Here is a 19,910-nt window from a genome sequence, read left to right on the forward strand (position 1 = left end):
ATTCATTTCTTTATGCATCTAAAGATATATAAATGGAATTATATTACATGTAGTGCTTTTACTGTGGATATCGTTTAAAAATATTTTTCTCAGGGGTGGACACCTGTAGTCCCAGCTACTCAGGAGGCTGAGGCAAGAGAATCACTTGAGCCCAAGAATCTGAGGTTGCTGTGAGCTATGACGCCACAGCCTCTACAGAGGGCAATAAAGTGAGACTATCTCAATAAAAATAATATATATATATTTTTTGTATCTCCCCACCCCCATCCCCAGGGCAGGCATGGTGGCTCACACTATAATCTCAGCACTTTGAACATCAACACAGTAGGATTGCCCAAGGCCATGAGTTCCAAGACCAGACCGGGCAACAGCAATACCTCATCTCTACCAAAAAAAAATTTAAAAATTAGCCAGGCATGGTGGTACACCTGTAGTCCCAGCTACTTGGAAGGTTGAGGTGGGAAGATGGAGGTTGCAGTAAGCTATGATTATGCCACCACACCCCACCGTGGGCTATAGGGGGTGACCTGTCTCTTAAATATATATATTCTATACATATTATGTATATAAGAGAAAAACACAAATTCAAGAAGGAGGGGGGAAGGGACTAAGTTCCCACCTACTGAGTATAATGTAGGGGTATATGGTACACTTCTTGAATGAAGGACTCAGCTACCGCTCAGACTTTGGACTTAACCATACAAACACAAATAATGTGACCTAATGATATGTACCTTCTTACTAACCCAAACTAAAATACATATTTTTTTCCTTACCTCATCTCTACATCTGCTTCAATTATTAACAACCCTGTATGTACTCTATCATGCCTTTTTCTATACTCAAATAACCATATATAAATACATATGTGTACACACACACATGCACACACAGATCTTTTTTTTTTTTGAGACAAGATTACAAACTCCTGGGTTCAAATAATCCTCTTTGCCTGACCCTCCCCAGCAGCTTGGAACTACAGACACATGTTGAGTACACCCTCCCAATTTTTAAAACTTTTTAATAGATGAGGTGTCACTATGTTGGTCAGGCCAGTCTCAAATTTCTGGCCTCAAGCAATTCTCCTACCTTGTCTTCCAAAGTGGTGGGATTATAGGTGTGAACTACCATGCCTGTCCTAAAAATCTCTTTTCTAAAGAAACTGGGTAATTTATTTAACAAATATGTATTAAGTATATATTATATCCTGACCCAGTAAAATAAGAGACCCTGGGGACAAGAAGTGAATAAATAAAACAAATTAAGGGCGGCGCCTATGGCTCAGTGAGTAGGGCGCCGGCCCCATATGCCGAGGGTGGCGCTTTCAAACCCAGCCCTGGCCAAACTGCAACAAAAAATAGCCGGGTGTTGTGGCGGGCACCTGTAGTCCCAGCTGCTTGGGAGGCTGAGGCAAGAGAATCGCGTAAGCCCAAGAGTAAGAGGTTGCTGTGAGCCGTGTGACGCCACGGCACTCTACCCGAGGGCGGTACAGTGAGACTCTTGTCTCTACAAAAAAATAAATAAATAAATAAATAAATAAAACGAATTAAAATCTATGCTAAGAGTTAATAATTCCTTTTTTTTCTTTGAGACAGTCTCACTTTGTCGCCCTCAATAGAGTGCCATGACATCACAGTTCACAGCAACCTCAAACTCTTGGGCTTAAGCAATTCTCTTGCCTCAGCCTCCCAAGTAGCTAGAACTACAGGAACCCCCTCCCCCAGCTATTTTTAAAGATGGGGTCTTTACTCTGGTTCAGGCTGTGAGCTCAGGCAATCCACCTGTCTTGGCCTCCCAAAGTGATAGGATTATAAGCGTGAGCCAATGCGCCCAGCCAAGTTTATAATTTCCTTTTCTTTTTCTTTTGTTTTTTTGGAGACAGAGTCTCACTATGTTGCTCTCAGTAGAGTGCCGTAGCATCACAGCTCACAGCAACCTCAACCTCCTCTTGGGCTTTAGCGATTCTCTTGCCTCAGCCTCCCAAGTAACTGGGACTTACAGGAGCCCACCACAATGCCTGGCTATTTTTTTGTTGCACTTTAGTTGGCCGGGGTTGGGTTCAAACCTGCCATCCTCAGTGTACATGGCTGCCACCGTAACCACTGTGCTACAGGTGCCAAGCCCGAGTTTATAATTTCATGGAATAAAACAGCCTGCAAACAAATAAATACATGTACGGCAGGTGACAGTAAATACTAGAAAAAATAAAACAAGGTAAAGGCAGGTAAAATGATAGATGAAATGCTATTTTATATAGGGTCATCTAGGCAACTCTGATAAAGTAAAATTTAAACAAAAACTTGAAAAAATAAGAGTAAACCAATATGAATACCTGGGGTAAGAACATTCTAGATAAAGGGAATAGCAAATACATAGTACAAAGGCCTTGAGTATAAAGAAGCCCCAACTTCAGGCTTTGTGACTATTCCTTACTTTTCAAGCTGTACTTGCTCAGCCAGCTGGTACTGCCCCATGCAGTTGGAGGAGGTGGGGTAATCCTCTAAGCAGAGTATAAAAAAAAAAAAAATTCCTGGGCGGCACCTATGGCTCAGTCGGTAAGGCGCCGGCCCCATATACCAAGGGTGGCGGGTTCAAACCCGGCCCCGGCTGAACTGCAACCAAAAAATAGCCGGGCACTGGGGCAGGCGCCTGTAGTCCCAGCTACTCGGGAGGCTGAGGCAGGAGAATCCTTTAAGCCCAGGAGTTGGAGGTTGCTGTGAGCTGTATGATGCCATGGCACTCTACCAAGGGCCATAAAGTGAAACTCTGTCTCTACAAAAAAAAAAAAAAAATTCCAAAGAGAATCCTCTGACTGTTTTGCCTTAAAGTTATCAGTCTGCCACCATCCCCTTCATCGGTTTTCTTTGTGTAAGACTGAGAATTTATTCACCACTAATCTAACAAGTGATAAATACTGTACTGATATAGTTAAGAACAAACACAAAAAAGCTAAATTCTCTCTCTCTGGTCACTTGGACTAACATTAGTAATTACTTAACCATTCCTTATCCCTACCTCCACACCAAAGAAATGAGCACAGGGCAACCACAGCGTTCAGATGTATAAATTAATTCCAATTTAGGAAACCTAGACAACTAAGTCCACAATCAGAAATTGCTCAATATTATCAATGATTTTGAGGAAAGAGAATATCATTCTTAGAGATTGGAAAAAATATGCCAATAAAAAAAGTTAACTTACATGCCGTATTTTACAACTTTATAACTTTAACTTACCTTATACATTAACATATAAAAGAGAACATTTCTATAGTATATAGAAAGAAAATAAAGTATGACAACCAAAAATTCTAAAATAAGCCTGGCACAGTGGTTCTTGCCTATAATCCTAGCATTCTGTGTGGCCGAGGCAGGTGGATTGCCTAAGCTCAGGAGTTCATACCAGCCTGAGCAAGAACGGGACCCCTCCGTCTCAAAAAAAAAAAAAGCCAGATATTATGGGGGGGTGCCTGTAGTCCCAGCTGCTTGGGAGACTGAGGCAAGAGGAGTGCTTGAGCCTGAGAGTTTGAAATTGCTGTGAGCTATGATGCCAACGGACTCTATCCAGGGATAAAGTGGATAGACTCTGTCTCAAAAAAAAAATCTGAAATATATCAGTAAGTCTATATCAATTTGAGACTTTACTTTGATGTTCATAAATCAGAATTTGCCACATCACTTTCTGTCTGGTACAGATAATGACTTTGTCCCACATGTTACAATACATGTTACATGTCAGTGTAAGAAAAAGCACTGACTGATTTTACAGATTAAATACCTTTCTTTTCCTTGTACAGCACAAAAAATAAATAAATTAATTAAATAAAATAAAAAAATTCCTTTCTTTCTGTTCACTTACCTTAGCCCAGTAGCGAAAGGCTAACACCAAGGGAGTAAAGACAGGCTCCATTTTCCCAAGAGCAGCAAGTAAATCAGTAGTGAGGCAGGCCATATCATTTCCTGCACTTACTCTACAAAGTAAGCCACTGTGAATAAGGAAAAAAAGCAAATGCCACTGTATTAATACCATAAAAAGCAGTATATTTCAAATCCTATGACTACCTTTTCCAGTCACCACATTAACTACAGTACCTAGAAAGTCATAATAGAAACAAATGTTTTAATAAATTTAAAACTGAAAACTACACATCATTTCTATTACTAGAGTTCCATGTAAATTACATATATATTTTTGTGCATGTAATTCCCTCCCACCCACCCCCCCAGTGGTAAGACAGAACTTTTATTAGAAGTTAGAAAGGAATACAGAAGAAGTAAAAAGTACCAGAGCTTCTGGAAGGGGGAAAGAACTGAACTCATCTGTAATTTATTTTTTAAAGATACAGGGTCTATCTCTGTCACCCAGAGTGGAGTGCAATAGCCTGGTCATAGCTCATGGTAACCTTGAGCTCTTGGCCTCAAGTGATCTTCCTGCCTCAGCCTCCTGAACAGCTGGGACTATAGGTACATGCCACCACACCTAGCAGAATGATATTTTAACATCCATTTGTACTTCAGAAATAAATCTTCAACCTCTTTTAGTACTTAAGTTTATGGAAAATTAATTTCAAAAGCAGTATTGTGAATTGCCAAAATTTGATACATATGAGAGAAAGGACATTGATCTCCTCAATGTCAAGTACTATAACATAATTTCCTAGTTCATTCTTTTTGTCTTACACATAAGAAAAGCATAGAAAGAGATACTGAGCTAGCTAGCTAGCTATACTTGACTCTAATTCTTCCTATTCCAAGCTTTCATGATTTTATTGATGTCACTTTCAGACTAAAGATTAGAAAGGTTTTGCATATTAACTCTCAAGTAACACTTATATGTAAGTGAAAATTGCAGCTACCTTAAATGGGGTGGTGACAGAGTATAACAGAGATAACTTAGAAGTGAGGAGAAGAATGAATCTGAGATTGCCACACAGGCAATCTGACAGAATGTGGCGGGAAAAAAAAACACTAGAAGTCAGACTGCCTCTATTCTAATTCAACTTTTTCCCTAAAAAGTGAATTTCAACAATCTGGATTAACCACTCCAAGCCTCAATTTTCTCATACATAGTATGAGAAATCTGAACTAGATCTCTATAGACTACCTTTAAAATGTATGAAATACAAGTTCATAATCAATAAAAAAATACTGTACCATTTCTATATTGTTTCTGTCTCCCACATTGATTTCAAACAGGATTATTTTAGTTTCCTTTTTTTTTTTTTTTTGAGATAAAGTCTCACTATGTTTGTTGCCCTCAGTAGAGTGCCGTGGCACCCAGGCTGGATTCGAACCCGCCAACTCCAGTGTACGTGGCTGGTACTCTAGCCACTTAGCTACAAGCGCCGAGCCCTTAGTTGCCTTTTTCAAAGGCACTTTGCGCTCTCAGTCCTATAGACATCAGACTTGAAAGGCAAGATCAGTCTTCAATGACTCATTTAATTTCACTAAACTAAAAACTAGATTCTAACAGACTGTAAAATACTTCAGAAGAAGGGCTATTTCTTATATATGTTTGTATCCCTAAAGCAAAACAGTACCTACATATAAATAAATGCTCAATATTGTTGGGTGAGTCAATGAACTTAAGGAAAAACATGAAATCAAAGTTTTGCCTAGAGTGCTTTATTTTCAACTGTCTGTTAATTCTACTATTTCTTACATACATTTGGTAAACCTGCTATTTTTAATAAACAGAAACTAGTTTAGTCATGTTAATCCAAGGACAAATCTAAAATAAAACTGTCCTCGCTTATAGATAACTCACTACAAATTTGGTTGTTTGGGTTCTAAAAAATAATATTTTCTTGTTATTGTTACCAACCTTTTCCGATCTTTGCACACCACAACAGGAACTTTAGCATGAAAATCAGATTCCACATCTACATATAATGCTAATGAGGGAAAAAAAAAAGTTAGCTAATGTCAACATCTTTAAAATATTTACTCTATGTAAACATTGATAGTTTCCTTCTGAAAATCACTTACATTGCTTCTGTGGGATAATCTACTCTAATGATTATGAGCATAACCGAACAGAATCTCCTACCTGGCTTTGTATCATTAGCTATGTATCACAAACCACACGTAGTCGAAATACTGTCCAAAAATCATAATCACCTCAAGAAGAAAGATCTTAACATCCCTAAGAGTTTAGATGTTTCAAAATAAGTAGATCATCTAGTTAAAAGTTGTTAAACCCGCAAAGATACAGCAAAGAAAGGACAGCACTTGCTTCTGAAGTTATTTCCACAAGAGTCACAAAATGAGGAACTATCATGCTTTGACAGTTTAATCCTATTAAATTATCTGTGTAAGTAGAAGCTAACTCTCCTGGCCACCCTTCTTGTTAATATATGAAGAGTTTGCCTAATCAAAGCTGCTAAGAAGAACTAACTGAATAAAGTATATTTCCACCCTAGACTCTATTATGTCCAAGGCAACCTCCGTGACATAATGTCTGATCTAAATAAAAATAGATGGAGTTGGATTAACATTAATAATGGATTAACATGGGTGGCGCCTGTGGCTCAGGTGAGTAGGGCGCTGGACCCATATACCGAGGGTGACAGGTTCAAACCCTGCCCCGGCCAAACTGCAACAAAAAATAGACGGGCGTTGCGGCGGGCGCCTATAGTCCCAGTCAGCTACTCGGGAGGCTTGAGGCAAGAGAATCGCCTAAGCTAGGAGTTGTAGGTTGCCATGAGCTTTGCAACACCACGGCACTCTACCAAGGGTGATATAGTGAGACTCTGTCTCCAAAAAAAAATGATAATAATAATAATAATGGATTAACATTATTTCACTTGAAATTCAAAGAAGATCTCTCAGTAGTACTTGTTGGAATCACTTATTCAAAAAACATGTACTGAAGAACTAAAGCTCAGTACGAAGTTTGGAATACAGATACATAACAGATCCTGGACACGACAGGAGAAAGGTTTCTAAAGAATACAAAATATAAAAAAGGAAATAATCAATTTTAAAATCCGACTGAGTTTTATAAACCTATACTATATGACTTAAGATGATCTACTTACATATTTTAGTATAAAAATTGTATTTTCAATATTTGTTCTAGGTTGATACTATCTAATAAAACTGAAGAGGTAAAAGCCATGTATAACTCTTGAAGCTTTAAAGTTTTAAGTAATTATAATAGAAACAGGTGTGAATCAATCAAGAAAAAAAATATATTAAAATACAGTTACGAGAGCCGGGCACAGGAGGCTGACAAGGGTGGATTGCCTGAGCTCACAAGTTGGAGACTAGCCTAAGTTAGTGCAAGACCCCACCTCTAAACATAGTTGGGCGTTGTGGCAGGCACCTATAATCCTAGCTACTTGGGAGGTTGAGGCAAAAGACTCACTTAAGCCTGTGAGTCTGAAGTTGCTTTGAACTATGACACCATAGCACCTACCAGGTGTGACAAAGTGAGACTTTGTCTCAAAATAAAAAATATATATATGTACATATATTGTATATATATTATATATTATATAATACATATATATGTATCTATATAGATACAGATATACAGTTATAAGATATAGAGTACCAAATTCATTTATTGAAAACTAATTTCCCAGGATAACGACCAGGGAAGCTGATAAATAAGAGGAATCCCAGGATAATGACCAGAAGAAGCTGATAAATAAGCTGACAAAAAGAAAAACGAAGTTTAGAACTGATGTTAAAGTCAGTAAGAGGGAAAGGCTAAAAACAGGGCTCTCTAAGCCAAACTGCAAATACTTTTGCCAGGTACTTAAATTCACAAAATGTAAGGTGACAATAACAATCACAGCAACAAAAATGTTAAGAAGAAGTTTCTATATACCAGGCACTTTTCTAAAATATGGTTTAACCTATTTATCCTTTCAACTAAAAGATATTGTATTATTGCCATTTAGCAGATGACAAAACTAATAACACTGACATAATTTGTCAAAGGACACACAAGCAGTAAGTGGCAGAACTAAAATCTGAACCAGAAATCTGGCTGCAGATCTCGAGCTTAATCTTAAGCATTTACCTTAATACAAGAAAAAACAGTAGGCTCAGCTCCCGTAGCACAGTGGTTACAGCACCAGTCACATATACCGAAGTTGGAGGGTTCGAACCCAGCCCAGGCCAGCTAACCAAAAATGACAACTGCAACAGAAAATAGCTGGGCATTGTGGCAGGCGCCTGTAGTCCCAGCTACTTGGGAGGCTGAGGCAAGAGATCGCGTAAGCCCAAGAGTTTGAGGTTGCTGTGATGCCACAGCACTCTACCCAGGGTGACAAAGTGAGATTCTGTCTCAAAACAAACAAACAAGAAAAAAGTAAATAAAAACAAAGAAAAAAATCTAAATTATAATACATGACTTGAGGCCTGGTTTAAAGGATCTTGTAATTTTCTAAATTTTATGTTTACCTATATGAATGCCCTGTTTACAAAGGCAATCCACTTAGATAAGACAAGTGTAAAAAAATAGGTATGATTCAGTTGATATACATAAATGATTATGACTGTTTCAAGTGGGAAGAAAAAAACATATGTACCAGCGCATTTTTATTCCAAATCTCTCCCAAAAGTTCCTTCATCAATGACCTCCTAATAATTACACGTTTTCATTCTCCTTTATACAAGAAATGTCCATAAAATGCAAAACTAATAATTTTTCAAATTACCCAAAAGGCAGTTTTTTACATATCAATTTTAATATTGTACTTCTGAACTGTCAGGTAAATTATGTTTTCAAATATACCTATTAAATAAATAAATACATATGTCTATATGTAGAACAGTGACTCAATTTGCTAGCAGTTTTAGTTTTAAGTTGGTTAGCCATATAAAACAACATAATGCATGTGCCTTTACAAAGATACTTTAAAAAAAAAAAAAAAATCAATGAAACTCACCATTTTTTTTTAAAATCCCAAGAACTTGTATCAAAAGATCTGGATGATTCATCTAAAAAAGTTTGGAATTAAATTCATATTAAAAGTTTCAAATTAAATTAGTAAGCTAATTTTGAAGTTCAAGTAGCACCAGAACATTAGGGAGAACTCAAATTTCATGTTAAAGAATAACATTTAAATAAAATCATGCTCTGTATTTTAACAGAATAGTGTTTTACTTTTTTTTTTTTTAATTAAATCATAGCTGTGTACATTGATATGATCATGGGGCATCATTCACTAGCTTTACAGACCATTTACCAAGTTTCACATATACCCTTGTAAGATGCACCCCTGGTGTAATCCCACCAATCCCCTTCCCTCTACCCACCTGCCCCGTCCCGTGTTTTACTTTTATATCAACAATTCCTGTTCACAGAAGTAGAATCTAAGGCCAGAAGCAGTGGTTCACGCCTGTAATCCCATCACTCTGAGAGGCCAAGGCGGGTAGACTGCCTGAGCTCACAGCTTTGAGGCCAGACTGAGCCAGAGAGAGACCCCACCTCTAAAAATAGCCAGGTGTGTGGCACACCTGTAGTCCCAACTACTCAAGAGGCTGAGGCAAGAGAATTTCTTGAGCCCAGGAGTTTGAGGGTGCTGTGAGCTATGACATCATGGCACTCTACCAAGGGCAACAAAGTAAGACTATCTCAAAAAAAAAAAAAAAAAAAAAAAAAAAAAAAAACGTAGAATCTAATGAATGATACATCACTATTATTCCAGCAACATTCCTAAAATTACTGGGTCTTAGAAAAAGGTTCTGAAATTTCACAGTAAAACTAGTGGAAAAGAAGTTGTTGAGAAAAAAATTTTAAGGGATATATATATATATACACACACACAACAACTGGCAACTTGGCCTAAAGGTTTAGACAAAATACTACTTTTACGTAACAAGCTTGCCAAATGTTTAAAATGTACTTTGCAGCTATTTTCAAGTATTTAATGATCATGCATTAATTGCAAAGTAAATATATTAGGCTAGAAATTAAAACACCAAATTGTCACCCAAATTCAATCTTCTTGAACATAAAGGTATTATATAACAAATTTTAAACATAAATATTGACTATTTTAAAAATAAATAAGCAATGCTAGCAGTGCTAAACAATATTGTTACTATTGCTAATGAAACTAGCTACTACTTATTAAAACTACCCATCATGTAACAGGTACTATATTAAAATACCTGGCATTATTATCTCATTTACTATAAAAGTTATTATCCCTATTTTGGAGATAAGGAATCCAAGGTTCAAAAAGATCACGTAACTTGCTCCTCGCAGCCAAAATCTGAACTCTTATGTCTGACTTCAAACCTCTTTCCACTTTCTATACTGCATAGCAGAAATAATAACTACACAATATGCTCAGACACAAGTACTTTTTTTCCCTTACAACTCTCTTCCGCTTCTGCTTCCTTTTATCTGGTTCCTTTCTTTTACACTGCCTAATAGTAATATACAAAAGTATTGTTTAGTCATGATAGTAACACTCTACAAACCATAGTTTTATATTCCACTGCAACCCTTCTCTAAAAAGATAATCTACAAAAATTACTAAGTACTAGTTAAATAAAATGAAAGGTTCTCTTCTATTTACTTACCTTGGGAGGAAACTTTATATCTATATTAACATCACTACTTTTCAGAGCAAACTTACTCAGGGACGAGCCATACAACCTAAGTGAACATTCTGGAATAAAAGAAAAACATCAAAAAGTGAAATGGAGTGCAAACATGGGAACTTAGGAAAAAAAACAAAACACTTCAATCTATCTTTCCATTTCTAGTAAAATGATTATATAAGAATAACATCATTCTAACTTATCTATAAAATAATAACAATGTTTCCCAGTTTGGGGATATAGGAACAGAGAAGGGAGAGAGAAATTACTTATACCAGTTCAGTGTTTAAACAAAATTGTGTTAATAGTTCATATAGAAAGGACACAGACTATGTTTATGTATTTTTTATTTTTTTTTTTGAAACAGAGTCTATGTTGCCCTCGGTACAATGCCATGATGTCACAGCTCACAGCAACCTCAAACTCTCAGGCTTAAGCGATTCTCGTGCCTCAGCCTCCCAAGTAGCTGGGACTACAGATGCTCGCTACAATGCCTGGCTATTTTTTTGTTGAAGTTGCCCTTCTTTGGCAGGCCCAGGCTGGGTTCAAACCTGTCAGCCCCAATGTATGTAGCCGGCGCCCGGGCCACTGAGCTACAAGAGCCAAGCCATTTTTTTTTTTTTTTAATAGATTTTTTTGTTGTTGTTGTTTTGTTTACTCACATTTGTGTGTAATATTTTTCATTTTTTTATTATTTTTTCTATATATATATATATATATTTTTTTTTTTTTTTTTTTTTTTGAGACAGAATCTCACTATGTCATACTCAGTAGAGTACCCTGGCATCACAGGTCACAGCAACCTCAAACTCTTGGGCTTAAGTGATTCTCTTGCCTCAGCCACCAGAGTAACTGGGACTACAGGTGCCCACCACTATGCCTGGCTATTTTTTTTGGTTGTTGTTGTAGTTGTCATTGTTGTTTAGCAGGCCCGGGCCGGGTTTGAACCCACAGCCCCAATGTATGTGGCCGGCGCCCTAACTGCTGAGCTACAGGCGCTGAGCCCAGAATGTTTAATATTCAATATTTAAAAGTAATAAATGTTCTAACCTAGCTAAAGCTACTATCACAAACTACACTTATTTATATTTACATATTTATACTTACACAGGAGACATCACTAAATGGGGAAAAGATCACAGACATTCAATGGCAGTGATTTTTAAAAATACAAAATGAAGGAAAGTTCACTAATACTATAAACCTAAAATCCAAAAAACTGTGGCTCTCAAGAGTTTATACAAAAAAAAAAAAAAAAAAATAGGCTCAGCATCTGTAGCTCAAGCAGCTAAGGCGCCAGCTACATACACCAGAGCTGGCAGGTTTGAATCCAGTCCCAGCCCTCCAATGACAACTACAACCAAAAAAATAGCCGGGCATTGTGGCGGGCATCTGTAGTCCCAGCTTCTTGGGAGGCAGAGGCAAGAGAATCACTTAAGCCCAGGAGTTAGAGGTTGCTATGAGCTGTGATGCCACAGCACTCTACCCAGGGCTCGAACTTGAGGATCTCAAAAAAAAAAAAAAAAAAAAAGGTACAATAATGCACTACCTCTACCTTTCTCAGACTATCAAATGTTATTTTAAAAATCAAAACAGAAATTTTTTTTGAGACAGAGTCTCTCTTTTTCACCCTTGGTAGAGTGCCATGGCATCACAGCTCACAGTAAACTCAAATTCTTGGGGACTCACATAATTCTCTTGCCTCAGCCCAAGTACCTAGGACTACAGGCGACTACCACAATGCTCAGCTACTTTTAGAGACAACATCTCCCTCTTGCTCAGGCTGATCTTGATCTCCTGAGCTCAGGCAATCCACCTGATTCAGCCTCCCAGAGTGCTAGGATTATAGGTATGAGCCACCATGACCCGCCAAAAGGCAAACTTGTAAAAAAATCTCACCAGAGGGAAAACTGAAAATAACATGATTGAGACTGATCGGGCAGATTTAGCTTCTTAGAAACTAAGTTCATGCTAACTTGTATACATAAAAGTCAAGCTCACAAAATATGTGAAAGTCATCCAAGTCATTAAGATCATAAAGATTTTATTCTTTTATTTCCTATAGTAATAAACTATTTTATGTAATTTAAATTAAAATTTAATGCACTTTAAAGGCAGAAAATCATACTATTATAGAATTTTTAAATGTAATATTTTAATTTTATATCCTTTATATATATCCCCAAACAAATCTATGTGAAACCATTAACTTACAACTATCTAAAACCCCTTTGGTAGGCAGAAATAAGCCTTATTTAACATATATTACTTTTACCAATTATTGATGGAAAAACTGATACAAGCTAAGCAAATTTTAGTGTACACATAATTACTAAAATCTGACCTGACACCCCCTTGCACCAAAAAATAAGATTTTTTTAATGTCCACACTGAAAATAAATTAATATTTCCCCACCAGCAAGGAATAGGAATTTTATTTAGTGGCTATTTGGAATATTTATATTGAAAATAATTTAACTATCAAGTCCATTCAGAAATCAATGCTACTGAAAACTGTATATTTCAAAAAATATTGCGACACCAAGAAATGATTCTGTATCTAGTATTCTGAACATCTTTTTCTTTTTACTACAAACTTACGCTATACCATAAATCTCAATTCCCATTGTTTGAAATATTTCCCCCTAAAAAAAAAAAATCATTCATAAAACAAATTTACTTTTAAGAAGAAAAAAAAAGGAAAACACTAAGAAATTTACTCTAGTTCAAGAGAAGCAAGGCAAAGAGTTTTGTGATTTTTAAAATCAAATATGAACTTTATTTGTACCTGGTAAAAATGTTGTTATAACTTTTGACATTTCCTCCACAATTTCCTGACGCACTCTGAGGTCATCATCTGTTATTCCTTGTTCTTTTGCTAATTCAATAACTGCAACACTTAAAGCAGCCAAGTGAGCAGGAGAGGGAGGTGGCAAGGAACGAAGCTCACTTTCTTCCTGTTTTTCCTATTAGTGTTAACATTTCACAACAAAACAAAAAAAAAATTCTATTTTAATATCCTTACATTTAGCAGGGAAGAACATAAATTAACTCAGCAAATATTCACCTTCTGTGCACCAGATACAAGCCACCTATGATATGTAAACAAAAGAAACTGAGACCTCTGCCTTTGAGCTGAAAACTTTGTTGAACCCAGGCAGACTATCTTAGACGTAGCAGAAGTCTTGAATCATATCAGTCAGCACCTAAGTATCAGATTAAATGGTCCCAGGAAGACTTCCTGGACTCTATCAACACATTGCCTAGTATTTACAACATATTTCTGTTATTTTATCCAACAGTAGCTCAACAAAATGCTCAAGAAATCTCTATTCTGCTAAAAAAGGATTATGTCACATATACACGGTGACCTTTATAAATTATTTTTCTGATTATAAAAAATGCTATTTACAAGGCCAGGAGTAGTGGCTCACATCTATAATCCTAGCACTTCGGGAAGCCAAGGAGGGTGGATTGTTTGAGCTGAGGAGTTTGAGACCAGCCTGAGTAAGAGTGAACCCTGCCTCTACTAAAAATAGAAAAACTAGCTGGGCATTAGGGCAAGTGCCTGTAGTCCCAGCTACTTAGGAGGCTGAAGCAAGAGGATCACTTGAAACAAAGAGTTTGAGATTGCTGTGGCTATGATGACACTGCATTCTAACCCAGGGTTAAGTTAAACTAATTTCTATAAATTTCTGTGACCATTTCTGGGATTCTTAATTATACTCTAAATCTTGGATGTGAATCTAAGTTTTGGGACTATTTTTTTAAGATTCATCTAACAGATTAACAGCAAAGACAAGGAAAAAAACATTGAGATCAACAAGCTACAAAATTATCTTTATACCACAAAATGTTCTGAATTATACTGCTAAGATTTTCATGGAAATAAGAACGTAAAAGACAAGCCCACCTAAGCTATTAATAATCTATCATACTTCCCTTAGGATATTGTTCCATCAAACATTCTCACTGATATCCTCATGTCCTCCTGACATCCTCATACATCCTCTGTCACAAATATTATCAATCAAGGCCTGGCGCGGTGGCTAACACCTATAATTTTAGCACTGAGAGGCCAAAGAGGATGGATCGCCTGAGTTCAGGATTTCCAGACAAGCCTGAGCAAGAGTGAGGCCCCGTCTTTAAAAAAAAATAGCAGGGCATTGTGGTGGGCCCTATAGTCACAGCTACTTGGGAGGCTGAGGCAAGAGGATCACTCAAGCCCAAGGGACTGACTGGGGTTGCTATGAGCGATGACACCATCGCACTCTACCATGGGAGACAAAGTGAGACTCTGTCTCAAACAAAACAGGCTCAGCACCTGTAGCTCAGTGGTTAGGGCACCGGCCACATATACTTAAGGCTGCCGGGTTCAAAGCTGGCCCAGGCCTGCTAAACAAGGACGACAACAACAACAATAAATAGCTGGGCGTTGTGGCAGGTGCCTACAGTCCCAGCTACTTGGAGGCTGAGACAAGAGAATTGCGTAAGCCCAAGCATTTGAGGTTGCTGTGAGCTGTGATACCACAACACTCTACCGAGGGTGACAAAATGAGACCCTGTCTCAAAAATAAATAAATAAAAATAAAAAATAAAACAAATTATTACCAATCAAGTTCCTGCCTTCAATAACTTAAATTCTAATTAGAGGAAACAGACAACATATATCATGTTAGATGAGTGCTATGAAGACTAATAAAATTGGGAGAAAGGTTACAGAATGATGAGAAAAGGGTATTGTTTTTGTTTTTCTATTTTTAATTTATTTCCTTTAGCTTTTCATGAACAATTTTCTTTTTTTAAAGACAAAGTCTTGCTATGTTACTCAGGCTGGAGGACATAGCATGACCATAGCTCACTGTAACCTCAAACCTTGGGCTCAAGCAATCCTCCTGCGTCAGGTTCCTGAGTAACTGGGATTCCAGGAGTACACCATTCATCTGGCTAGCTTTTTTTTTCCTATAGAAATGAGGTCTTGCTATGATATCCATACTGGTCTCAAACTCCTGGCCTCAAGCAATCCTCCTACCTTAACATCCAAAAGTGCATTATTTTAGAATAAGGTAGACAAAGAAATCTACTCTGAACAGGTTACATTTAATCAGAGATGCGAATGAAGTGAAGGAGAGAGACATTTAAATTAAGAGTGTTCCAGACAGAGAGAATAAAACGCAAAGACTCTCACACAAAAAGTCCCTCCTATTACCTGGTGGCTGTAGCTAACTAACAAAGGGGTAACTATGGATTGATGATGAGGTTGAAAAGTTACTTAGAAATAAAATATTGTATCACCTAACAGGACTTGGGAAGGGCTTAGAATTTTATTCTAAGTTGAAAAGCCACTAAAGGGGTAAGAGAAGGAAGTAACATGATATGACATATCTTAAAAGAACAATCCTAATTCCTACATCGAGAACATTCTGTAAGGAGCAGAGAGGGAGGTAAGTTAGAAAAAGTCCAGGTGAAGCCAGGGGCAGTGGCTCACACTTGCAATCCTAGCACTCTGCGAGGCTAAGGCGGGTTTATTGCTTGAGCTCACCAGTCCAAGACCAGCCTGAGCAAAAGTAAGACCCCGTCTCTACTAAAAATAGAAAAACTGAGGCAAGAAGATCGCTTGAGCCCAAGAGTTGGAGGTTGCTGTGAGCCACACTGGGCACTCTACCCAGGGTGACGGCTTGAGACTCAAAAACAAACAAACAAACAAACAAAAAAACAGCCCAGTGAGAGGTGATAGTAGCTTAGACTAAAGCAGGAAGCAGAGGTATGCAATGAATGCTTAAGTTTAGAAACAAGGTATAATGAAGGTAAAGTCTATAGACTTGGCTGATGGTTTGAATGTGAAGTATAAGACAAAGAGATGAATCAAGGATGACTTAAAGGTATTTGTCCTACCACCTAGGTGAATGACAGTGCCTTCTACTGAGATGAAGCAAATTCCAAAATGAATTAGTTTAGGCTAGGAAAACTTGTCCAAGAGGTAAGAGACTCCTAATTAATCCCCATTTCCAATCTTTGGCTCTTCACCCCATTTTCCATATTGTTACTCCTACTAAAAACTTTCAATAAATCCTTAACAAAATACTAGCAAAGTCGGATGGTACCTGTGGCTCAGCGAGTCGGGCGCCGGCCCCATATACCGAGGGTGGTAGGTTTGAACTCAGCCCCGGCCAAACTGCAACAACAACAAAAAAAAAATAGCTGGGTGCTGTGGCAGGTGCCTGTAGTCCCAGCTACTCGGGAGGTTGAAGCAAGAGAATTGCCTAAGCCTAAGAGCTGGAGGTTGCTGTGAACTGTGATGCCTTTTTTCGAGGTAGAGTCTCAAGCTGTCGTCCTGGGTAGAGTGCCGTGGTGTCATGGCTCACAGCAACCTTCAACTCTTGGGCTCAAGTGATTCCCTTGACTCAGTTTTTCTATTTTTAGTAGAGACAGGGTATTGCTCTAGCTCGGGCTGGTCTCGAACTCCTGAGCTTAAGCAGTCCACTCGCCTCGGCCTCCCAGAGTGCTAGGATTACAGGCGTGAGCCACCACTCCTAGCCTAAAAAGGTAAAATTTTTGTTCATCAAAGGACGCAATCAACACAGTAAAAAGGCAACCCACAAAATTGGGGAAAATATTTGTAAATCATGTATCTAAGAAGAGATTAATATCCAAAATATAAAAACGATTCCTAAAACTGGACAATAAAAAAATAAATGACTAGAAGTAATCAAAAAATACAATAATGTCTCAGGATATAAAATCAACATCCACAAATCAGTAGCCTTTATATATGCCAGTAACAGCCAAGTTGAGAAGCTAATCAAGGACACAACTCCCTTCACAGTAGCTTTAAAAAAAAAAAAAAAAAAAAATGAAATACCTAGGAATATACCTAACAAAAGAGGTGAAGGAAAAATTACAAAACCCTAAGGAAAGAAATAGCAGAAGACATTAACAAATGGAAGAACATACCATGATCATGGCTGGAAAGAATTCACCATTGTTAAAAAGTTGAAACTTCCCAAAACACTCTACAGATTCAATGCAATCCCCATTAAAATAGCAACATCATACTTTCAAGATTTGAAAAAATTAATTCTTCATTGCCTATGGAACCAGAAAAAAAACCCATATAGCCAAGGCAATTCTTAGTAACAGAAATAAAGCCGGGGGCATCAACCTACCAGAGTTTAGGCTATACCACAAAGCCATAGTGATCAAAACAGCATGGTACTGGTGCAAAAATAGAGACACAGACATTTAGAACTTAATAGAAAACCATGAGATGAAACTAACATAGCCACGTGATCTTTGATAAACCAAACAATAACATACACTGGGGAAAAAACCCTTTTCAATAAATGGTGCTGGGAGAACTGGATAACCACATGTAAAAGACTAAAACTAGGGGCGGCGCCTGTGGCTCAGTGAGTAGAGCACCGGCCCCATATGCCGAGGGTGGCGGGTTCAAACCCAGCCCTGGCCAAACTGCAACAAAAAAAAAATAGCTGGGTGTTGTGGCGGACGCCTGTAGTCCCAGCTGCTTGGGAGGCTGAGGCAAGAGAATCGCATAAGCCCAAGAGTTAGAGGTTGCTGTGAGCCGTGTGACCTCCTGGCACTCTACCCGAGGGTGGTACAGTGAGACTCTGTCTCTACAAAAAAAAAAAAAAAAAAAGACTAAAACTAGACCCGCACCTTTTACCACTTACAAAAATTGATTCAAAATGGATAGAAGATTTAAATCTAAGGCATGAAACAATAAAAATCCTCAAAGAAAGTATGGGGAAAACACTTGAAAATATCGGCCTGGGGAAAGATTTTATGAAGAAGATGTCAGTGGCAATTGCAACAACAAAAATAAATAAGACTTAAACTGAATAGCTTCTGTACAGGCAAGGAGACAACAACCAAAGCAAATAACCACCTTCAGAATGGGAAAAGATATTTGCGTATTATGAATCAGACAAAAGCCTAGTACGTAGGAGAATTCTAATTAATCAATTAAAAAATCCCAACAATCCCATATATCACTGGGCAAGACAGGAATAGAACATTCTCTAAAGAAGACAAATGGCTAACAAACCTGAAAAAATGCTCATTACACCTAATCATCATAGAAATGCAAATCAAAACCACCCTGAGATATCACCTAACTCCATTGAAAATGGCCCACATCACAAAGTCTCAAAGCTGCAGATGCTGGCGTGCTTGTGGAGAGAAGGGAACACTTTTACAGTGTTGATGGGACTGCAAACCAATACAACCTCTTTGGAAGGAAGTATGGAGAATCTGCAGATAACTCAAATTAGACCTCCCATTTGATCCTGCAATTCCATTACTAGGCATCTATCCAGAAGGAAAAAAAATCCTTTTATCATAAGGACATTTGCATTAAACTATTTATCACAGCTCAATTTAAAATCGCCAAAATGTGTAAACAACCTAAATGCCCACTGATCCAGGAATGGATTAACAAGTTGTGGTATATGTATACCACGGAATACTATTCAGCCACTAAAAAAGATGGAGACTTTACACCTTTTGTATTAACCTAGAATGAACTGGAATCCATTCCTAAAGAGGGACTTTACCTAAGAAATACAATCAGTGTAACCTAAATCTTTGTACCTTCAATGAATCCCAAACAATAAATAAATAAATAACATATGGACTTGAATAACCATTTCTCCAAAGAAGATATATGAATGGCCCCAAGCACATGAAAAGCCAGAAGCTGTGCTAAGCAATGGAATTATAACAGGAAAAAGAGAATGCATATATAATCCTCTCCTCATGGAATCCACAATCAAGAAAGAGATAAAGATTAATGATTATTCAAATTAATAAAAAATTAAAACTGCAGGGCGGCGCCTGTGGCTCAGTTGGTAAGGTGCCGGCCCCACATACCGAGGGTGGTGGGTTCAAACCCGGCCCCGGCTGAACTGCAACCAAAAAATAGCCGGGCGTTGTGGCGGGCGTCTGTAGTCCCAGCTACTCGGGAGGCTGAGGCAAGAGAATCGCTTAAGCCCAGGAGTTGGAGGTTGCTGTGAGCTGTGTGAGGCTACAGCACTCTACCGAGGGCCATAAAGTGAGACTCTGTCTCTACAAAAAAAAAAAAAATTAAAACTGCAGTAAGTTTTACTCTGCCTTTTTTTTTTTTTTTTGAGACAGTCTCACTTTGTTGCCCTTGGTAGAGTGGCATGGTGTCACAGCCCATAGCAACCTCAAACTCTTGGGCTCAAGTGATCCTCTTACCAAGTATCTGGGACTACAGGCACCCGCCACAACGCCCAGCTGATTTCTAGAGACAGGGTCCCACTCAGGCTGGTCTCAAACTACTGAGCTCAAGCAATCCACCTG

At 38.0% G+C, this 19,910-nt stretch overlaps 1 protein-coding gene across 8 annotated transcripts in view; it reads right to left on the bottom strand.

The window, feature by feature from the left end:
* TUT4 (terminal uridylyl transferase 4) overlaps positions 1 to 19,910 on the bottom strand; it is a 228,991-nt gene that overhangs the window by 56,399 nt on the left and 152,682 nt on the right. For all 8 annotated transcript variants that reach the window (XM_053576504.1, XM_053576498.1, XM_053576503.1 and 5 more), the window contains 5 exons: positions 13,357 to 13,534; positions 10,548 to 10,636; positions 8,903 to 8,954; positions 5,824 to 5,893; positions 3,859 to 3,985 (listed from right to left, as the gene is read on the bottom strand). In XM_053576504.1, coding sequence (XP_053432479.1) covers positions 3,859 to 3,985; positions 5,824 to 5,893; positions 8,903 to 8,954; positions 10,548 to 10,636; positions 13,357 to 13,534 — 516 coding nt within the window. The remainder of the gene's footprint in view (positions 1 to 3,858; positions 3,986 to 5,823; positions 5,894 to 8,902; positions 8,955 to 10,547; positions 10,637 to 13,356; positions 13,535 to 19,910) is intronic.

The sequence above is a fragment of the Nycticebus coucang genome, chromosome 22, assembly GCF_027406575.1.
Source record: "Nycticebus coucang isolate mNycCou1 chromosome 22, mNycCou1.pri, whole genome shotgun sequence".
NCBI lineage: Eukaryota > Metazoa > Chordata > Mammalia > Primates > Lorisidae > Nycticebus > Nycticebus coucang.